This window comes from Amblyomma americanum, chromosome 8 (assembly GCF_052857255.1).
Source record: "Amblyomma americanum isolate KBUSLIRL-KWMA chromosome 8, ASM5285725v1, whole genome shotgun sequence".
Lineage (NCBI taxonomy): Eukaryota > Metazoa > Arthropoda > Arachnida > Ixodida > Ixodidae > Amblyomma > Amblyomma americanum.
The window spans coordinates 93,525,959-93,540,992 of record NC_135504.1 but is presented as its reverse complement, the minus strand read 5'-3'; the positions used below and the strand labels follow the sequence as shown (position 1 = coordinate 93,540,992).

General features: G+C 44.8%; 1 protein-coding gene across 1 annotated transcript in view; it reads right to left on the bottom strand.

The window, feature by feature from the left end:
* Positions 1-15,034, bottom strand: part of LOC144102621 (uncharacterized) — a 73,569-nt gene that overhangs the window by 41,430 nt on the left and 17,105 nt on the right. Inside the window, exon 2 of the mRNA XM_077635841.1 lies at positions 6,971-7,068. Coding sequence (XP_077491967.1) covers positions 6,971-7,040 — 70 coding nt within the window. The 5' untranslated portion in view covers positions 7,041-7,068. The remainder of the gene's footprint in view (positions 1-6,970; positions 7,069-15,034) is intronic.

Below are 15,034 nucleotides of genomic sequence, written 5' to 3'. Positions count from 1 at the left end.
GTGCACGGCTAAGTGTGGCTGGCATTCTGTTCGACGACCGCCGAGCACGCTTGTTGCTACGCGGTCACCGATTCATTCTGTTGTTTGCGAGAGCACGTTAACCAGAATAACGAGCTTTATTTGAAAGCCTTTTCTGCAGTCTTCTTGTTCGCCGGACTGCCGTCACCACTACGTGATATCCTCTGTCTTGTATTCTATCGCCTCTCTTGTGTTACTTTGTATGTGTTGCATTGTATTGTAAATCACTTTGCTTGTGATCATATGAGCGATTAAAAATTGCTCTGTATCGTTTCTTTGCTGTATATAGTTTGTTTTTGAACCTTTAACTCTGACCAATTCTTTCGGTTGAGACGTGTAAGAGCTGGGCACGAAACGACCACACCTATTGTCCCTTGCTGGTCGGTTGCTGGCTGAGCTTGCCACGCCGAATTGAGGGCATCTCTGATACCGAGACCGCTACCCCCACACGCTTCAAGGCTGCCTGGGAGGGCATGCATCAAGCGCAGAAAGGTGACACCAGAAAAGTGCGCTAGACTGGAAGCGACAGGGCGGTTTTTGGGATGGAGATAGAGGGCGCTCAACAAAGCATCTTTGCTACCAGACTACTCTTGCCATTTACTTTAGCAGGTTGAGTGGTACAAGCTGTTTTCAACCATTTGCAACTCTCTGTCTTCAGACTCCAGCATAGGCGAGGAAGATGCAGAAAAATGCGGCGCGAATTGCATTTGTGCCCAGCTTCAGAGGCGTACAATTTTTTTTTCGGAAGGTACCATCTAACCGATGGGGCAGTGTTGTAGCATTCTGTAGATGCAGTTGCTCTTAAATGGCAATTTGCCCCAGCAAAAGAAAACCCCCTTCAAAAATGTGGTCTGGCCTGGTTTGGTTTGGTTTATTGGGGATTTACGTCCCAAAGCGACTCAGGCTATGAGGGATGCCGTAGAGAACGGCTCCGGGAATTTCGACCACATGGGGCCCTTAACGTGCACTGACATCACACAGTACACGGGCCTTTGGAATTTCGCCTCCATCGAAATTCGACCACGGCGGCCGGGATCGAACCCGCGCCTTTCGGGAAACCAGCCGAGCGCCATAACCACTGAGCCACCGCGGCGGAAAATGTGGTCTTGGCCTTTCGTTACGCTTTTCACGAATGTGCCTCTGAAATGAGTGGAAATTACTGCTGTCTCAGCAGCGAGACAGCAGACCTCAATGACCACTTCCTCTTATTCTGTTCCAATCTTAATCTTCTCCAGTTTGCCCAGCCATCTTTGCTCGCTCAACCTTTTAAGCACTTGCCTACACGGTTGTGCCAGTGAGCATCTGTGCGGCGCATTTTAAACCGTAATCATTGTGTACCCTGGAGTCAGACAAATAAAATGAGAGAATACGCTGTGCAGCGTGTAACTTGGCTTCGGCTTCTGTCCGAAAAAGTCGAAGCTGCTTTTCCGCCTCTTATGACAGTCAAGATGGTTGCATTTTGTGGTCTTATACAGATTACAGTGGTCTAAGCTCGTGTAACACATATATGTGCAATTGATAGCTGAAGAGATAGGCTGCTTATAACTGAGTCACACAATAATACAAAGTAGCTAATAAGTCGCCAAGGCGCCACTTGAGATTCGGAGTCACTCCCGCGCCTTTGAAAGTAGCCAATTTCCTGCAAAGTCGCCACCAATGGCAACACTGTCATGGAACGCGAGCCCTAAATCTAACATCCTCATCGTCATAAAACTCTGGCGGTGTTTTATCTCAGATAGTGCAAGTTTCATTGCTCCCATTCCGTGGCTAGTTTATTTTATTTATTTATTAACTTGAAACATTCTTTCAGACACAGACGGTCTAGGTTAACAGAGCAAAAGGCAGATACTCTCTGCCTGATGAGGGCCCTGTCACCCATACAATGCTCAAAAATGTACAAAGGTTTACAACATTATACAAGTGCTAACGCAATAACAACAAAAATAACATCCAAAATAAAGTTTAGTCGGTTTTCAAAGCGTGTGTACTTAATGCTTTGAATTGGAGAGTATGTACGTTATGAAAGCATTTGTTAACCTTTTGAATGCTCTACATTGCTTCGATATGTCAAGAAAAGGTGGGTGTATACTTAGAACGTTGGGGATTAAATACGACAGTGTTTGTGTACCATTGCTCGTTCTTACGGTGGGTAGTCTCCCTGAGCAGCTGCGAGCGAAACGGGACCTAGCCCAGCATCGAATCCCCCGTCCTTGCAGGCGGTCGGGAAATGTGGTGTATGGGATAAAGTTCTTTCGAAAGTTATACCGTGTAGTACTGGGCTGGCGCAAGTTGCTTAACACTGCAGGATTTCGCATGATTTCGTTCCTAATATGAGTAGCAAGTTTCAGCTCATATAACTGGTTTATTTTAGCACATTATGTCTTACGAACACCGGGGCCGTGTGTTCCAGCCGCTCAATGTTTTTGATGCATCGCAAAGCTCGTTTTTTGAAGAACGATAAATTTTTAAAGGTTAGACTTGGTAGTAGAGCCCCAAATTAGTATGCAGTAATTAAAATGTGATTGAACAAGGGCGCACTATAACCGGCTCTTTAGCCAGGCAAGAAGCAGGTACCTAATTTTGTACATCGTACCAACGGATCTGCATGCACTCGCATGATTGCTGTCTACTTGAGGCGCCCAGTTCAAGTGCTCTTCAAAGTAAACGCCAAAAAATTTAAAACTAGAAACCCTGTATATCTCAGTATATTTAAGAATGATGTTTTTGTCATCAGGTTTATTTCTTGGTGTGAATATTATGTAATTTGGTTTACTTAACTTAATTGCAGTTGATTTACCCTCAGCCAAGTGTATAATCATTTAACCATGTATTAGTTCGGCATGCAAGAAAACCCAAGTCATTGCCAGAGCAAAACAAGGCAGTGTCATCAGCGTAGATAATTGTGTGAGGGGTATGTGGAATGCGTGTAAAGTCATTAATGTGGATAATAAACAACAAGGGTCCCAGTATAGAGCCCTATGGAATACCATATGCGGTTCCTTTAGTTCTGAACTATTACGGTACCTAAAAGTGTCGAAAAGGACATTGCCTCAATTTTACAGAGCCAACAAGTTCCATAAAATATCAAACACAAGTTGTAGTCTTCAAGAAAAAATTAACGCGCGATTTACTTTTCAAAACTGTACTGGTTTTAAATGTGCTAGCATAATGTGTACCGACTCTTCACATAGGTTATTTATGACGGCATTACGCGCTATGTAATCGATAGCACTGGCGCGCCGCGGCTTCTGCATGTCCATTTACTACAGCTGCCACGAAATGGGTTTTCCTCCTTCACCAGGACACCTTTACGCTTAACCAGGACACAAATGATTTTTTGCCAATGGCCCACCTATTTGTAGCGCACGAAACTGAAAGAGGGATTTCTCTCTATATATTGCCACCCGCTACCCTCATCACTCGCCCCTGAAAGTGTAGATCGCATTTTTCATTATCTTGTTCTCACCTACTAACCGCGGCAGGTGGCAGCAGGCAGGTGAAGGCTTCACCAGGGCGCTTAACACCCTTTACATGAGTGCCCAATCCACCTACACACCGTGTCAGATAGCTGGCGAACGCTTCATACGCAGACAGAACGCCTTTTTTTGCTAGTGTAACATTTGTTGCTAGCGCGCTAAAAAACCTTAATCCGCTCAGACATGATACACTTTACTCGCAGGATAGAAAACACCCACTTGCTTTCGATACCGACGCAATTTTGCTTTTTTTCCTTTCTGAAAACATGTTCTTTGTATATTAAATAATTTCTGAACCGTTTCAGCAATAAAGTTGCAATCATCCATTGATCTTCAATCATACTATTCTAAGCCGGAAATATGCTTATCTGTAATGCACAATTCTATTGAACTTTAAGAATTTTTGATAGTCAAGAGACGCCATGCATTGACCATAACTGATTATGTGCCAGTTTCGAAGAGCAAAGCGGGAAGGGAGTCGAGGGCACGGCTTTATTTTTATTGTCACAAATAGTGAAAAAAAAAACATGTGGTAGTTGGCCACATCTAAGTAGGTATGTGTTTATTAAAAGCGGTCCAATATAGGTGCCTGCTCATTGCTTTCATAGTGCAAGGTTTTCTGCATGGCATTATGAAGGCCTGGATAATGTAAGTTCGGATGGGAAAAAAACGTACCATCAGACTGCGTACACAGTTTGTCCAATATAATATGCTCCAGTCGGCTTTTCTTGACTGCGACGAAGATATGGCTAAGAACAAGCCTCAAGTGAGATGGGGTGACACTGAACGCTGTATGAAACGTGAAAACTCAACTATTACTGCTACCGCTACAATACATCTATTCGAACACAATGTACGGATGCCAGAAAACGCGGAAAACCTCGCACACGAATTTATAAAAAGACGACGAACATTCAATGAATCATCGAGGGGAACGACTGAGAGGGAGAACAATTTTTAAAAGCTTAATTACGAAAGTGGTTCAGTTGTATTCATAACTCGTATTATCGTTAAAGGGTAACAAGGGGTAAGCGGTACATAAGGAAAGAAAACGCTGGAAACGTTTGTTCGGTCTGTGATGCTCGTCCCTCCGCGATAATTCACGGAGGTGGAAGCAGAACAGGACATATTACAGTGCGGCGTATAGTCAGTTTTATGCCTAGAAGCGCAGAGCAAAACGTCATTTTTAAAATTTTCACAACTGCTGCTGTTATCAGTCTATCGGATCGTTATGTCTACTTAAGGTCACCTGCATTACTGAAATGTTTTAAATTAAGTATTATGTTTCAACCAACCAGATTAGCACTGTAGAAAACTGCCTTTTCTGCCCTAGTCTTTCTCCATGTTATTTGGATGACCCATGGTTGCTTCATCCCCCCCCAAAAAATTTATCATTAAATCCAGATGGCGGCTTCGTAAAAGTTTAAAGGACGGTGCAATATGCAAAAATTCAGGCTGCGGCATTCAGTTTCTCTATTGCTTCTGAAAAAACCCGCTCTAGAATGACCAGAAATTAAAAACGATGTTTGCAAAAGTAATTGAAGCCTGACATGAATATGCCGAAAAAAAGTTCTGAAAAGGTACGCTAAGCATTCGATCTTAGACACTGCTTCATCAAATTTCTCCAAAACAATTGCTCGTGTGTGTGTGGAAGAAGAGGAATTCGTTTTACGCTCACCTAATTCTAATTTTACTCAAGTAGTTTCCGCAGCAATATCTTGATTTTTTCTATCCTGCAAAAATACTACGGAACCGCTGCATCACACCTTTTCTTTGATATTACTTCGCATTTCTCTCTAACAAAGGACCTGTGTGCTGTTCTCCGCCGCGCAATATCGATAGAAACAAGGAAGTCAAACATTTTGTTAAGGTGTTGTGTGAGAAAAAAAACTACCGTTCTTCCAAAAAATTTGTGAACCTGTATAATGTGTATTTCTGATTGAAGCACCGTAAAGTTTGTTTTTCTTCATCAATTCTCATGTCTCTTTCAAGTGGTTTCCAGCTTTGTCTTATTCGCGCGCAACTGAGTACGAGTTATACTGTTTATGCCACCTGATGAAAACCGATGTTTTGGCGAGAATGTCTGTACCGCGTCCGACATGCTACAATACTAATAACGTTTTCGGGAGAAATGTACACTGTGTCTAGACCATCACCTTTTATACATCAAAATAAAAAGATGATAAAAATTGATGAAGGCGACGACAAGATCTAGAATGTACACAGTTTTAAGCACAGACAACATATATGTGAGGGCTTCCGTGCAATTCTAATTATTTTACTGGATATAAAATGTATTCTACACAATTAAACCATGATCCAAGTAAATGAGACACATAAAATTCGCTTCCGGTCTAAAATACCCGAGACGTTGTGTAAGGTGATGGGGAGAAGGTGATGGATAATTCCGTCTAATCCACAAACGTCTCGACAGAGGGTTGAAAGTTCTAGAAAATAATAATATGAATTTTTGAACGGGACACCTTGAAGCAATCAAAGGCCGTTTGAATGCAAATTTTGAAAGCAAGGATGGAGAATTACGGAGTCAACACATCAACTTCGAAACGAAGCCCATTAGGTCAAAGCAGTGCATCGCGTTAGAATGTAAATTTATGCGCATCACTAATTCTCTTTCAGGAGTCCTGAACATCCATTTCCCGAATGAAGCCGACTAGGGAGCATTTAAGCGAATTGGTAAAAATCATCGCGCACCGAGCTGGAAGTTAAAGCACGCATGGTAATCCGTGTGATTTCTGAGAGCAGCTAGTAGACGCTTGGATTCTGTGCACGCTGGTAGTACATACAGTACGTTGTATGAGGCCGCGGTCAGACAATAAAAATTCGGAGAGCACTTCAGTCTGCTTACGTGGAGGAATGCCAAAGCATGTGTTTTTGAGAAAAGAAATTGTTTTTGAGGAAAGGAAAGGGGGCCGTAGCTTTCAGATCTCGACATCTTGGTGGACACCTCCACCCCGCCATAAACTTGTTTGTTACCCATTTTGTGACCCATCACTCAGCCCTTCTTGGTGACAAATTTATGGACCTATGACACAGATTTTTTTGTGGCCCATGTTCAGCATTTCTTGTCACCAATTTTGTGACTGATGACTCATACATAATGACTTTCGTCACCTACGACTCACCACTCTTTGTGACCATGACTAATCTTCTCTATGACCATGTCTATTACTCATGAGTCACAGGAACATGACACTGTATGATGCACCATTTTTATACCATGTGTCACACACATTCGGTCATGACCGCTGATGCCGCCACCTGATTATGTCACATGAGACTGCACATTCTGCGGATATATTTTGCGTCCAGATTTCGCGTCCATGCATTGCGGACATTTCCGGTGCCGATGTAGCCTAGTAGTGCTTTCGCATTAAAAGTAATTGTTGCAGCTTCATCGTCATGCAGAGAGTAGTTTACTGAAGAGTTTTCCGAAAGCGCTGCAAAAAGCTACTTACCTTGGCAGTTGCAGCTCAGAAACCACAACGTCAGCAGTGCAGTTAATTGGACGATTTGGTAACGATTCATAATGGCAAACAGTGAAGACGACAAAAGCCTACAAGAAAGAGCAGGCATTACAGAATTTTCTACTGCACGAAAGTGGAAATAAAACAAATCATTTGCACGTGCATCGCCGCATTTGTTGTATGTTTAAAAATTGAATTCTGTGAAAAAGGAGTGCGACATTCATCTTTTTGTCAGAAGCGCACCATTTGTAAGACATGACAGCGTGATTAAAAAGAAACCAAACTTTGGAAATAGCGCACCAACAGGCCGAGGGAGCGCGGTGCTGCTAGTGAGCGCACGTAGCAGCAGGCTAAGCCGACGAAGTGCTATTTACCGCGTTTGGTTCTGACCGCTGGCGATCTACAACCATCGAAGTTAGCTCATGCAAAAGCGTTCGGTCAGAATAGTGGCAAAGTTATAATGAAAGAATTTGGAAGAAAAACACGTTTGTGAAATTTTCCTAAAAATATTGAAAAACTTTCACAGAGGCATCTCAAATGCTTAGGAAAGCGTACGGGGATGTCTGTATGAGTCGCACGCAGTGCTATGAGTGGCTTAAGCGGTTTAAACACGCAAATATGTCGGTCGGTGACGACCCCAACCCTGGTCGGCCTTTCACATCAACACGTGATGACCACGTCAAGAATGTTCGTGTTGTGATTCGTGTAAGTCGTTTAAATTTTCGAGAAGATGCTGACTGTCGCAAAATTCGGCGCATGTTCTAAACAAACCGAACAAACCGGCGCTGCGCCTAAGCAATCGCGCCCGCGCGCGGTAAAGTAAAACAAAAAAACAGCGGGGGTTGTAACCTTCCACTCAGCTCGCCGGCGCGGCGCCACTGGGGGCATGGCCGCGCACGGCGTCGATTCTTCTCGAATGTTGGAGAAGTTCTTGCTTGTTGTCGACGGAAGGGGGGTAACTTTGTGCGCACCAATTGATACCCTCCCCCCCACTTCGCTCCGGCGCCGATGACTCAGCGTGCCGCGAATGACCTAGATTGTTCTAGAAGGTGGTTTCCGCGCTCGACCAATGGGGTCGCGCGCCCGGCGCAAGAAGGAGGAGTTTGTGCGGCTAAAGCTGCGTGTATGTGTGCGCCTGCCTTGGCGCGAAGAACAAACAGACGCGGTCCGCGCCTATAAATGAGGGGCTGTAACCGCTGTCTGTTAGCCCGGGCCGCCGTTCAAGCTTCCGAGAAGCGCGCCCGCTCGACTTCCGGGAGAACACCACTCGCCCAGCCTGGTCCAGGGAGACAACGTGCGCCAGTCTGCGGATCGGCCCGTCGTGCTCCTGAAGTCGTCGGACTGTCGCAGTGGCCGGTGAACAAATTGTGTTATTTGTCTCTCCCTGTGATAATGCACTTTAGGTACAAAGATTTTGTTCAATTGTATCTCTCACTATTGTGACTTTGCATGAGTTGCATTGTACTTGTTACTCACTTTGTATGTGCTCGTACGAGTGATTATAAATTTCTCTGTATCGTCTCTTAGCTGTATAAACTGTTTTGTTTTGTGAACCTTTGGCTCCGACCCATTCTCTGGCTTGCGACCGGCGAAAGCTGGGAGCCAAACGAGCAGCCCCTTGTCACTTGGTAGCTGGTCCCCGGCTGAGTTTGCCGCGCCGAGTCGAGGGCATCTCCTCTGTGACCGAGGCCGCTACCCCCACAAGTTCTAAGGGTGTCTGGGAGCGCACGAAAAAGTGCGCGGAGCGGTGACACTGACGATGTGAGCATGAGCGTAGGATTACGCTTTTAAGAGTGTTAAATGAAAAACGAGAGCTGCGTCGTGTCAATGCAAAATTCGTGCCTCGTTTGCTGACTGACGATCAGAAACAGACCGGTATTTAAATCAGCCAAGAACTGCTTGCGACTTCCAATGGCTATGTAAATTTTCTTAAGAAGATAATTGCAGGCGATGGGACATGGGTTTACGGCTACGATATCGAGACGAAGGTGCAGTAACCACAATGGGTTGGCAAAGGGTATCCTCTCCTAAGAAATGGGCTTATGTGTGGAGCCAAAGATCGAGGTGAATTTGGTTGTTTTTTTAACTATAAAGTCATTGTCATCAATAATTTCACCAAGTAGACAGGTAGTAACCAATGAACTCAACCAGGAAATTCTAGAGCGTTTATTGAGGAGGAGGCTTGAATTGCTGGAAAACCAGATTTTATGTTGCATCATGATAATGCGCGGGCTCACGCGCCGCTCCTTGTTCGTTGCTATCTACCTAAACATCACACACTCCCGTTCTGGCCCTTCTACAGTGTTTTCAGGAACTAGGCTCGGCGCACTTATTTCTGTTTCACAAAGTCCACAAACAACCCTGAAACGATGTCATTTCCAAACCATAGAGGCGATTCAGGACAACATGACTAGAGGCGTGCGAGCCATCCCAGAAACTGCGTTTCAGGAGTCGTTCCAAATATCGGATGAAACAATGCTAACAGTGTGTTGCTAGTAGAGGGAACTACTATCGGAAGGATAATGCCTAAGATGTTGTACAGTAAGTAATAAAGATGTATCAAAACTTCGGTTTCTTCTGGAACACGTACACCTCGTATATCCTAATATCCGTCATTGTAACACGTTTGTAGGCCACCTGACTGCCCTGAAACAAACTGGCTTTTCATTTTATGTTTTCCCGAGAAATCATGGAGTCAAACCACGCGCGCACAGCCAACGTCGTTCAAAAACACCTGGAATCTAAAATAAACACCACCAAGGAAGCGTGTTGTGGAAAGGCACATGAATGTTCTGTAAAGACAGACGCTGTTAGGATAAAATTTTATTCTGATTGGGGCGTTTACGGGCGCTTAGCCTGGATGAGCTACCCTTTAATTTGCCAAAAGCTATGCTCGTGGATTTAGTACAGAATACCAGTCAATGGCGTCACCAGATAACAGTACAGGCGACGCCACAGTTGCTAAAACACCACACTGATAGGAGGGCTACGTGAGCCTTTACTATGGAGACTTCTTGTGCTACTCTGTAATTCTAACACAGGCGTTTCTACAGTTCGAAAGCGTGTTTAGTTGTGTGACTTTCTGAACCTCAAAAAGCGTTTTTTGGGGGGGCTAAAAAACAAGCTCTTTCCTAAACACCAAAAACATGGCAAGGCATTAACCGAATACTAGAAGAAAACTGTGGTTCTTCCTCTGTTCAAAGTTCATACATAGGCAGATCTTCGTCAAGTTGGCTGCGATAAACATTTGCGACTCACCTCATTGGACAGGAGGGGATACGTAACGAGACCTTGATACCTATATGTAAGCTTGTTTTTATTTTTGTATTGCCAGTCTTAATCTCGCCGCTCATTTCACTTATGTAGGCAGTGCTCCAAAAATGTGATCTGCTCCGCTAAAACCAGGCAATTGCCAGTGTAGTCGAATTTTGACGGAGACCCGTGTAACGCGTGATGTCACTGTACGTTAAGAACCCCAGGAGGTCGAAACTTCCGGAGCCCTTCACTGCGGCTTCGCTCATAGACTCAGGCGCTTTGGGACGTTAAACTCCCATAAACCAAACCAAAACCAAGAAAGTAATCATTTACTTCAGCATAACATTGCAGCTTGGTTTGAAAAGCTCCGCGTCAAAAATTGAAGATGTGGTGAAGGCCACAAAAAAAAAGTCGGTATTGTGAAAATGCGTCTTATTCTGCTAGCCAACATCCGGGATTTTGCATTGGCTGTTATTGTCTAGGTGGCGTCTCGCTTTGCTACTTGGAGAGCCGGTTACGCCGACTACGCTGACGATTACCGCGGCTGTAACGCGGAAGCCAGGAACTGGCATCGAAGAGCTGCGCTCTAATATTGAGTACGAACTTTGTTTGAGAGCTTTTAGTAGGTTTGGTGTGTGTTTAAGAGGTTTGCAGCACTACGGAAATAGAAAGCTCGTTGCTGATTTAGTACGTTTTTTTTTTGTTGTTGCACTGTAAAACGTCTGCACGTCATCACTCATCCCAGAGTTCAGTTGTACTACATAGCAAAAAAACACTACTGCCTGGCTAGAAAAGGTTTCTTTCTGGCGCCGGGCCACAATCGCTGTCCAATCGGAGATCGAAAGCTTTCTCTAGTCGCCTTTAAAATGAATAGAACTGCTTGATATGCTGTAGTTTGCAGCAGTGCCAGAACGGAAAGTAAGTAGCTCAGTTCCTCGAAATTTTGCAGGTGTGCCATTAAGCCCCTTTTCGTTCAGTACATACTCGTAATTTGTTGCCCATTGCTGCAAAGCTTGAACGTTTACCCAGAGGCTTCTCTACCGTTCTTGTGCCATGGCTTTAGAATATTTCAAACGTAAGGTGACGACTGAGTTGCATTACATCAAAGATAGGTTGAAGGTCTGCAGCGACACCTTTAATAAGAATTTTATAAGCTGCGAAATCAAGGCTCTTAGAAAGGAGCTTAGTCATCCTTTAATTTTCAATGGAAAGCATCCCTAGCGCAATGGTGAACTTATGCAGAGAATTGCACACTGGTTTTAGGACACAACCCCCGGCGCTTGCCCCAAAGGAAAGAGCCAGATTAGAAAGAGGAAGCCCAAATCGAGCGGGGCGAATCATCAGACAAGCTTTTCACAGAGGAGAAAACCGCCGACAGGAGAGGAGCGGATGATCAAGTGTTTCGGTTCCACCACGTGCTTCATGAAGTGCAGCAGAGAGAACCGTGTTCGGAGCAAATGAAGGTTTAGTCGTAGAATATTGCACCGCAAGAGAGTCATAGTACCCTGCATTGCCGTGAACTACAAGGGTGCGCACTCCAAGGGAATTCCAAATGTTGAAAAACGTGTGCGCCAAGAGCTGATTGTGACTGCGAGTTTTCATAGCAGAGAATTTGGGAACATGATTTAAGGGAGCTTATACGTAGGGCGAATAATACTGGAGAACTGAGTCGAGTATGTCGTAAACGCGGTGCTAGCCGCTCCTTGATTTATGGGGGTTTAACGTTCCAAAGCGACTCAGGCTATGCGAGACGCGCTAGCCACTCCTAGAGTAGGCTGTAAGGCTCTAAAGAATGTTCGCACACTGAGAAGCTGAAACCGTGAGTTTGAATCTGATATTCGCGGCTCCAAGAGCACCACAACATTTGCATAGTTTTTGGTAGTCTAGGGCAAAAACGCATCGCACCTCTCTAAAAGAATCAAAGGTTGAACCTTGCACCCTGGACAACCATAAAAAAGAACGCAGCGAAATTAAATCAGTGGTCTTACACATGAATTATAAAGAAATAACGAACTGTCACAGCGCATGCCAAATTTTTGTGGCTGATTCATACCAACCTGCCAAGGGCGCGCTCACCTTAAAGCACGTTTCTTCGAGTTTGTAGCCGCCACTATAATTACGAATCGTAGGTAATACCCAGGTATTTTATGGTAACAATTTGTATGAAAGGAAGGAGATGTAAAGAGAGGATGCCGGCGGTAAATCTAAGAGGGCGCTTTGATTAACATATACAACCAACCATACGCGGTCAGCCAGACTTCCAGAGCGTTGAAGTATTCTTGCAACTCCAGATACAAATTATGGACATCCTTCGAAGAAGCTAAGAATGCAATGTTATCCGCATACACATAGACCTTGACAGCCGGGTGTTCAGGAATATCTCGCATAAGTATATTTAAACAGTAACGGCGAGAGCACCGAACCTGAGGCGCACCCCTCCACTGAGCATATGGTCTGGAATTGTACAGACTATCCATGCAAAAGAAACGTCTATCGTTCAAAAACTTTCTGATCCATACAAAGAGGTAGAAAGTAGGTCTGAGGTCACGTATTGTATGAAGTAATACACTGCTCAACACTGTCGTACGCCTTTGCAACGTCTAATTCAGCTAGAGCTGAGACCTCCTTCTTCACAGCAACCTCAATTCGGCTCTCCAAGTTTATGTGAGTCGACGACATTGAACAACCACGGAGAAAGGTAGTCTGAGCCTCACAGAAGGCACATAGAGTCGATACATGATTCCTGAGGCAGACGACTCTGTACGACCCCCTGTATGAGTTTTGTCACCAAGTTTGATGAGTCTCATATGTAGCCTAGGCGCATCTGAAATCATTGTCTTTCTTAGTCCAGACTACTCACCAATGCTGAAATGAGGAGGGAGAAATGTGATACCACTTTGTTGCTTTATTAATCCCATCAATGAGGGGTGAAGCTTTTGAGGAATTATATTCAAGTTCCGTGCTGCACATATGGGAAGCAGTGCTTAAACCCGTGCGGGCAGCAGATACAAACTGGTTCTGCAACGAACACTGATTTTCTGGCGGTGTTTATTTCTTTAATGCAGAGAAAGGTTACGAATATGCATATATAAACATGAAGAGATTAGTAGAGAAGCAATCGACTATGTATCGCCGCGTCCATGCAGCATAGAACACTCCAAAGTTCAGTGACATAGCCACCGCCTTGAGGTGCCGCATCCTCTTTGTCTTCAGAGCTGGGTGGACCCACTGCACATGAAGTGTGGTGGGTTCGACTTGGGGATGAAGAACAGCGTCCGTTTCGACCGTGTCTGTTTCAGCTCTTAGTATGATTCTTTTTACTAACAACTAATTGTGCGGCAAAATAAGGTGATAGTATGCTGCAAGCCTAAAGAACCTGACCACCTCGGTAGCCGCTAAGTCTAGCTTCAATACGACCACATCCGAGGTACCGTCTTTTACGTTTGACCTAACGGAACTGGATGCGTCACTGGTTGCGACCCAAGCGCAATGCAAGTTGTTTCTATCACTTATTCGGAAGACCAGAACAGTAACCAGCTTGCCACAATGCAGCAAACTTCTGGATAAAAGCCTCAAGGCGCACAATTTCTAAAAGAATTGAGGGGGCGAACCGGCGGAGAACTGCACAGAGACCAGGCTAAATGCCCTCACATCCATGAGCAAAGGCAGAGGTCACTCACGACCAACGGGCTTGCAGATAAAAGACCTGATCGCGGTCGTGTATCGATGAGGTGGACACAACCTCCAGAATTAAGAGCTTATGTTGTGAAAGCTTACCGGCGCTCTTGCATTCGCCACAGGGAGACAGCGCCCTGTGTCGAGATCAGTAAGCAGAACCAAAAAATCGCTAAACCCAGCGAAAAATGAAATCCTGCCTTAGGGAATAAGAGACGTACTAGACGCACACCTCGTGCGTCGCACAGCATTTGCCAATGCGTGCTGTTAGTAATCAATGTGGAAGAAACACAAAAACGCAAACATGGATTCTTGCTAAATGCCAGAAAGTTCCGGAGGTAAGCAAATCGGGGAGAACAAACACAGTGGGCTTCCCGTTCACGGAAAACAAGGTGCCATTCTACGTATTTTAGCACAGAACCTATAAAGCGTGCGGTCTAATATGAGAAGACTAAATTAGTATGCGCATGGCTGCGGCAAAGCTGGACACAAAGATGTTTGCCTCAACCAAGAGAAAATAAGTAGTAAACTGTGTGGTCTGATGGACCCAATCAAGAGCCATAACTGCGCCGTCACTTGCGCGGCTTGGGCAGAGGATGCAGGGCCAACATGACCGTAAGCAAGGAAAAAGTGAAGACTCCATGCATCCTAAAAAAGAAGGAAGCGGCGAAAAGAAACCTGCGGAAACCGACATATACCTAGGATCTCAAGATCAGAGAAGAGGCAACAGGAAACCAGCTACCAGTGACGGCAATGGTCCTGCCGCTCCAGGTCAGCCTACCACACATTCACAGCCTGCCGCATACACAGCAACGATGAGGATGATCTTGATTTTTACTTATGCCTTTCGACTTCTTAATGTTGTAGAAATCACTAAAGTTGCCTTCTAATCGTAAAAAAGAGCGCTCTTAAAGCAGCACCATGTGTTAACGGTGCAAGGCCCAACAATTGTGCATGAGGCGACCTCTGCACTGTCATTGGTTTTCAGTGCCGCCATCTGATGTCTTGCAAGCGTGGTTTGTGTCATTGAACTCTAGGAAGGTTGGCGGCGGTGGTCGAGTGGTCACTACCAAAAAGCTGTGTAAGAGAGAGATATATATATAAATAGGAAGAAGAAAGGAAGCG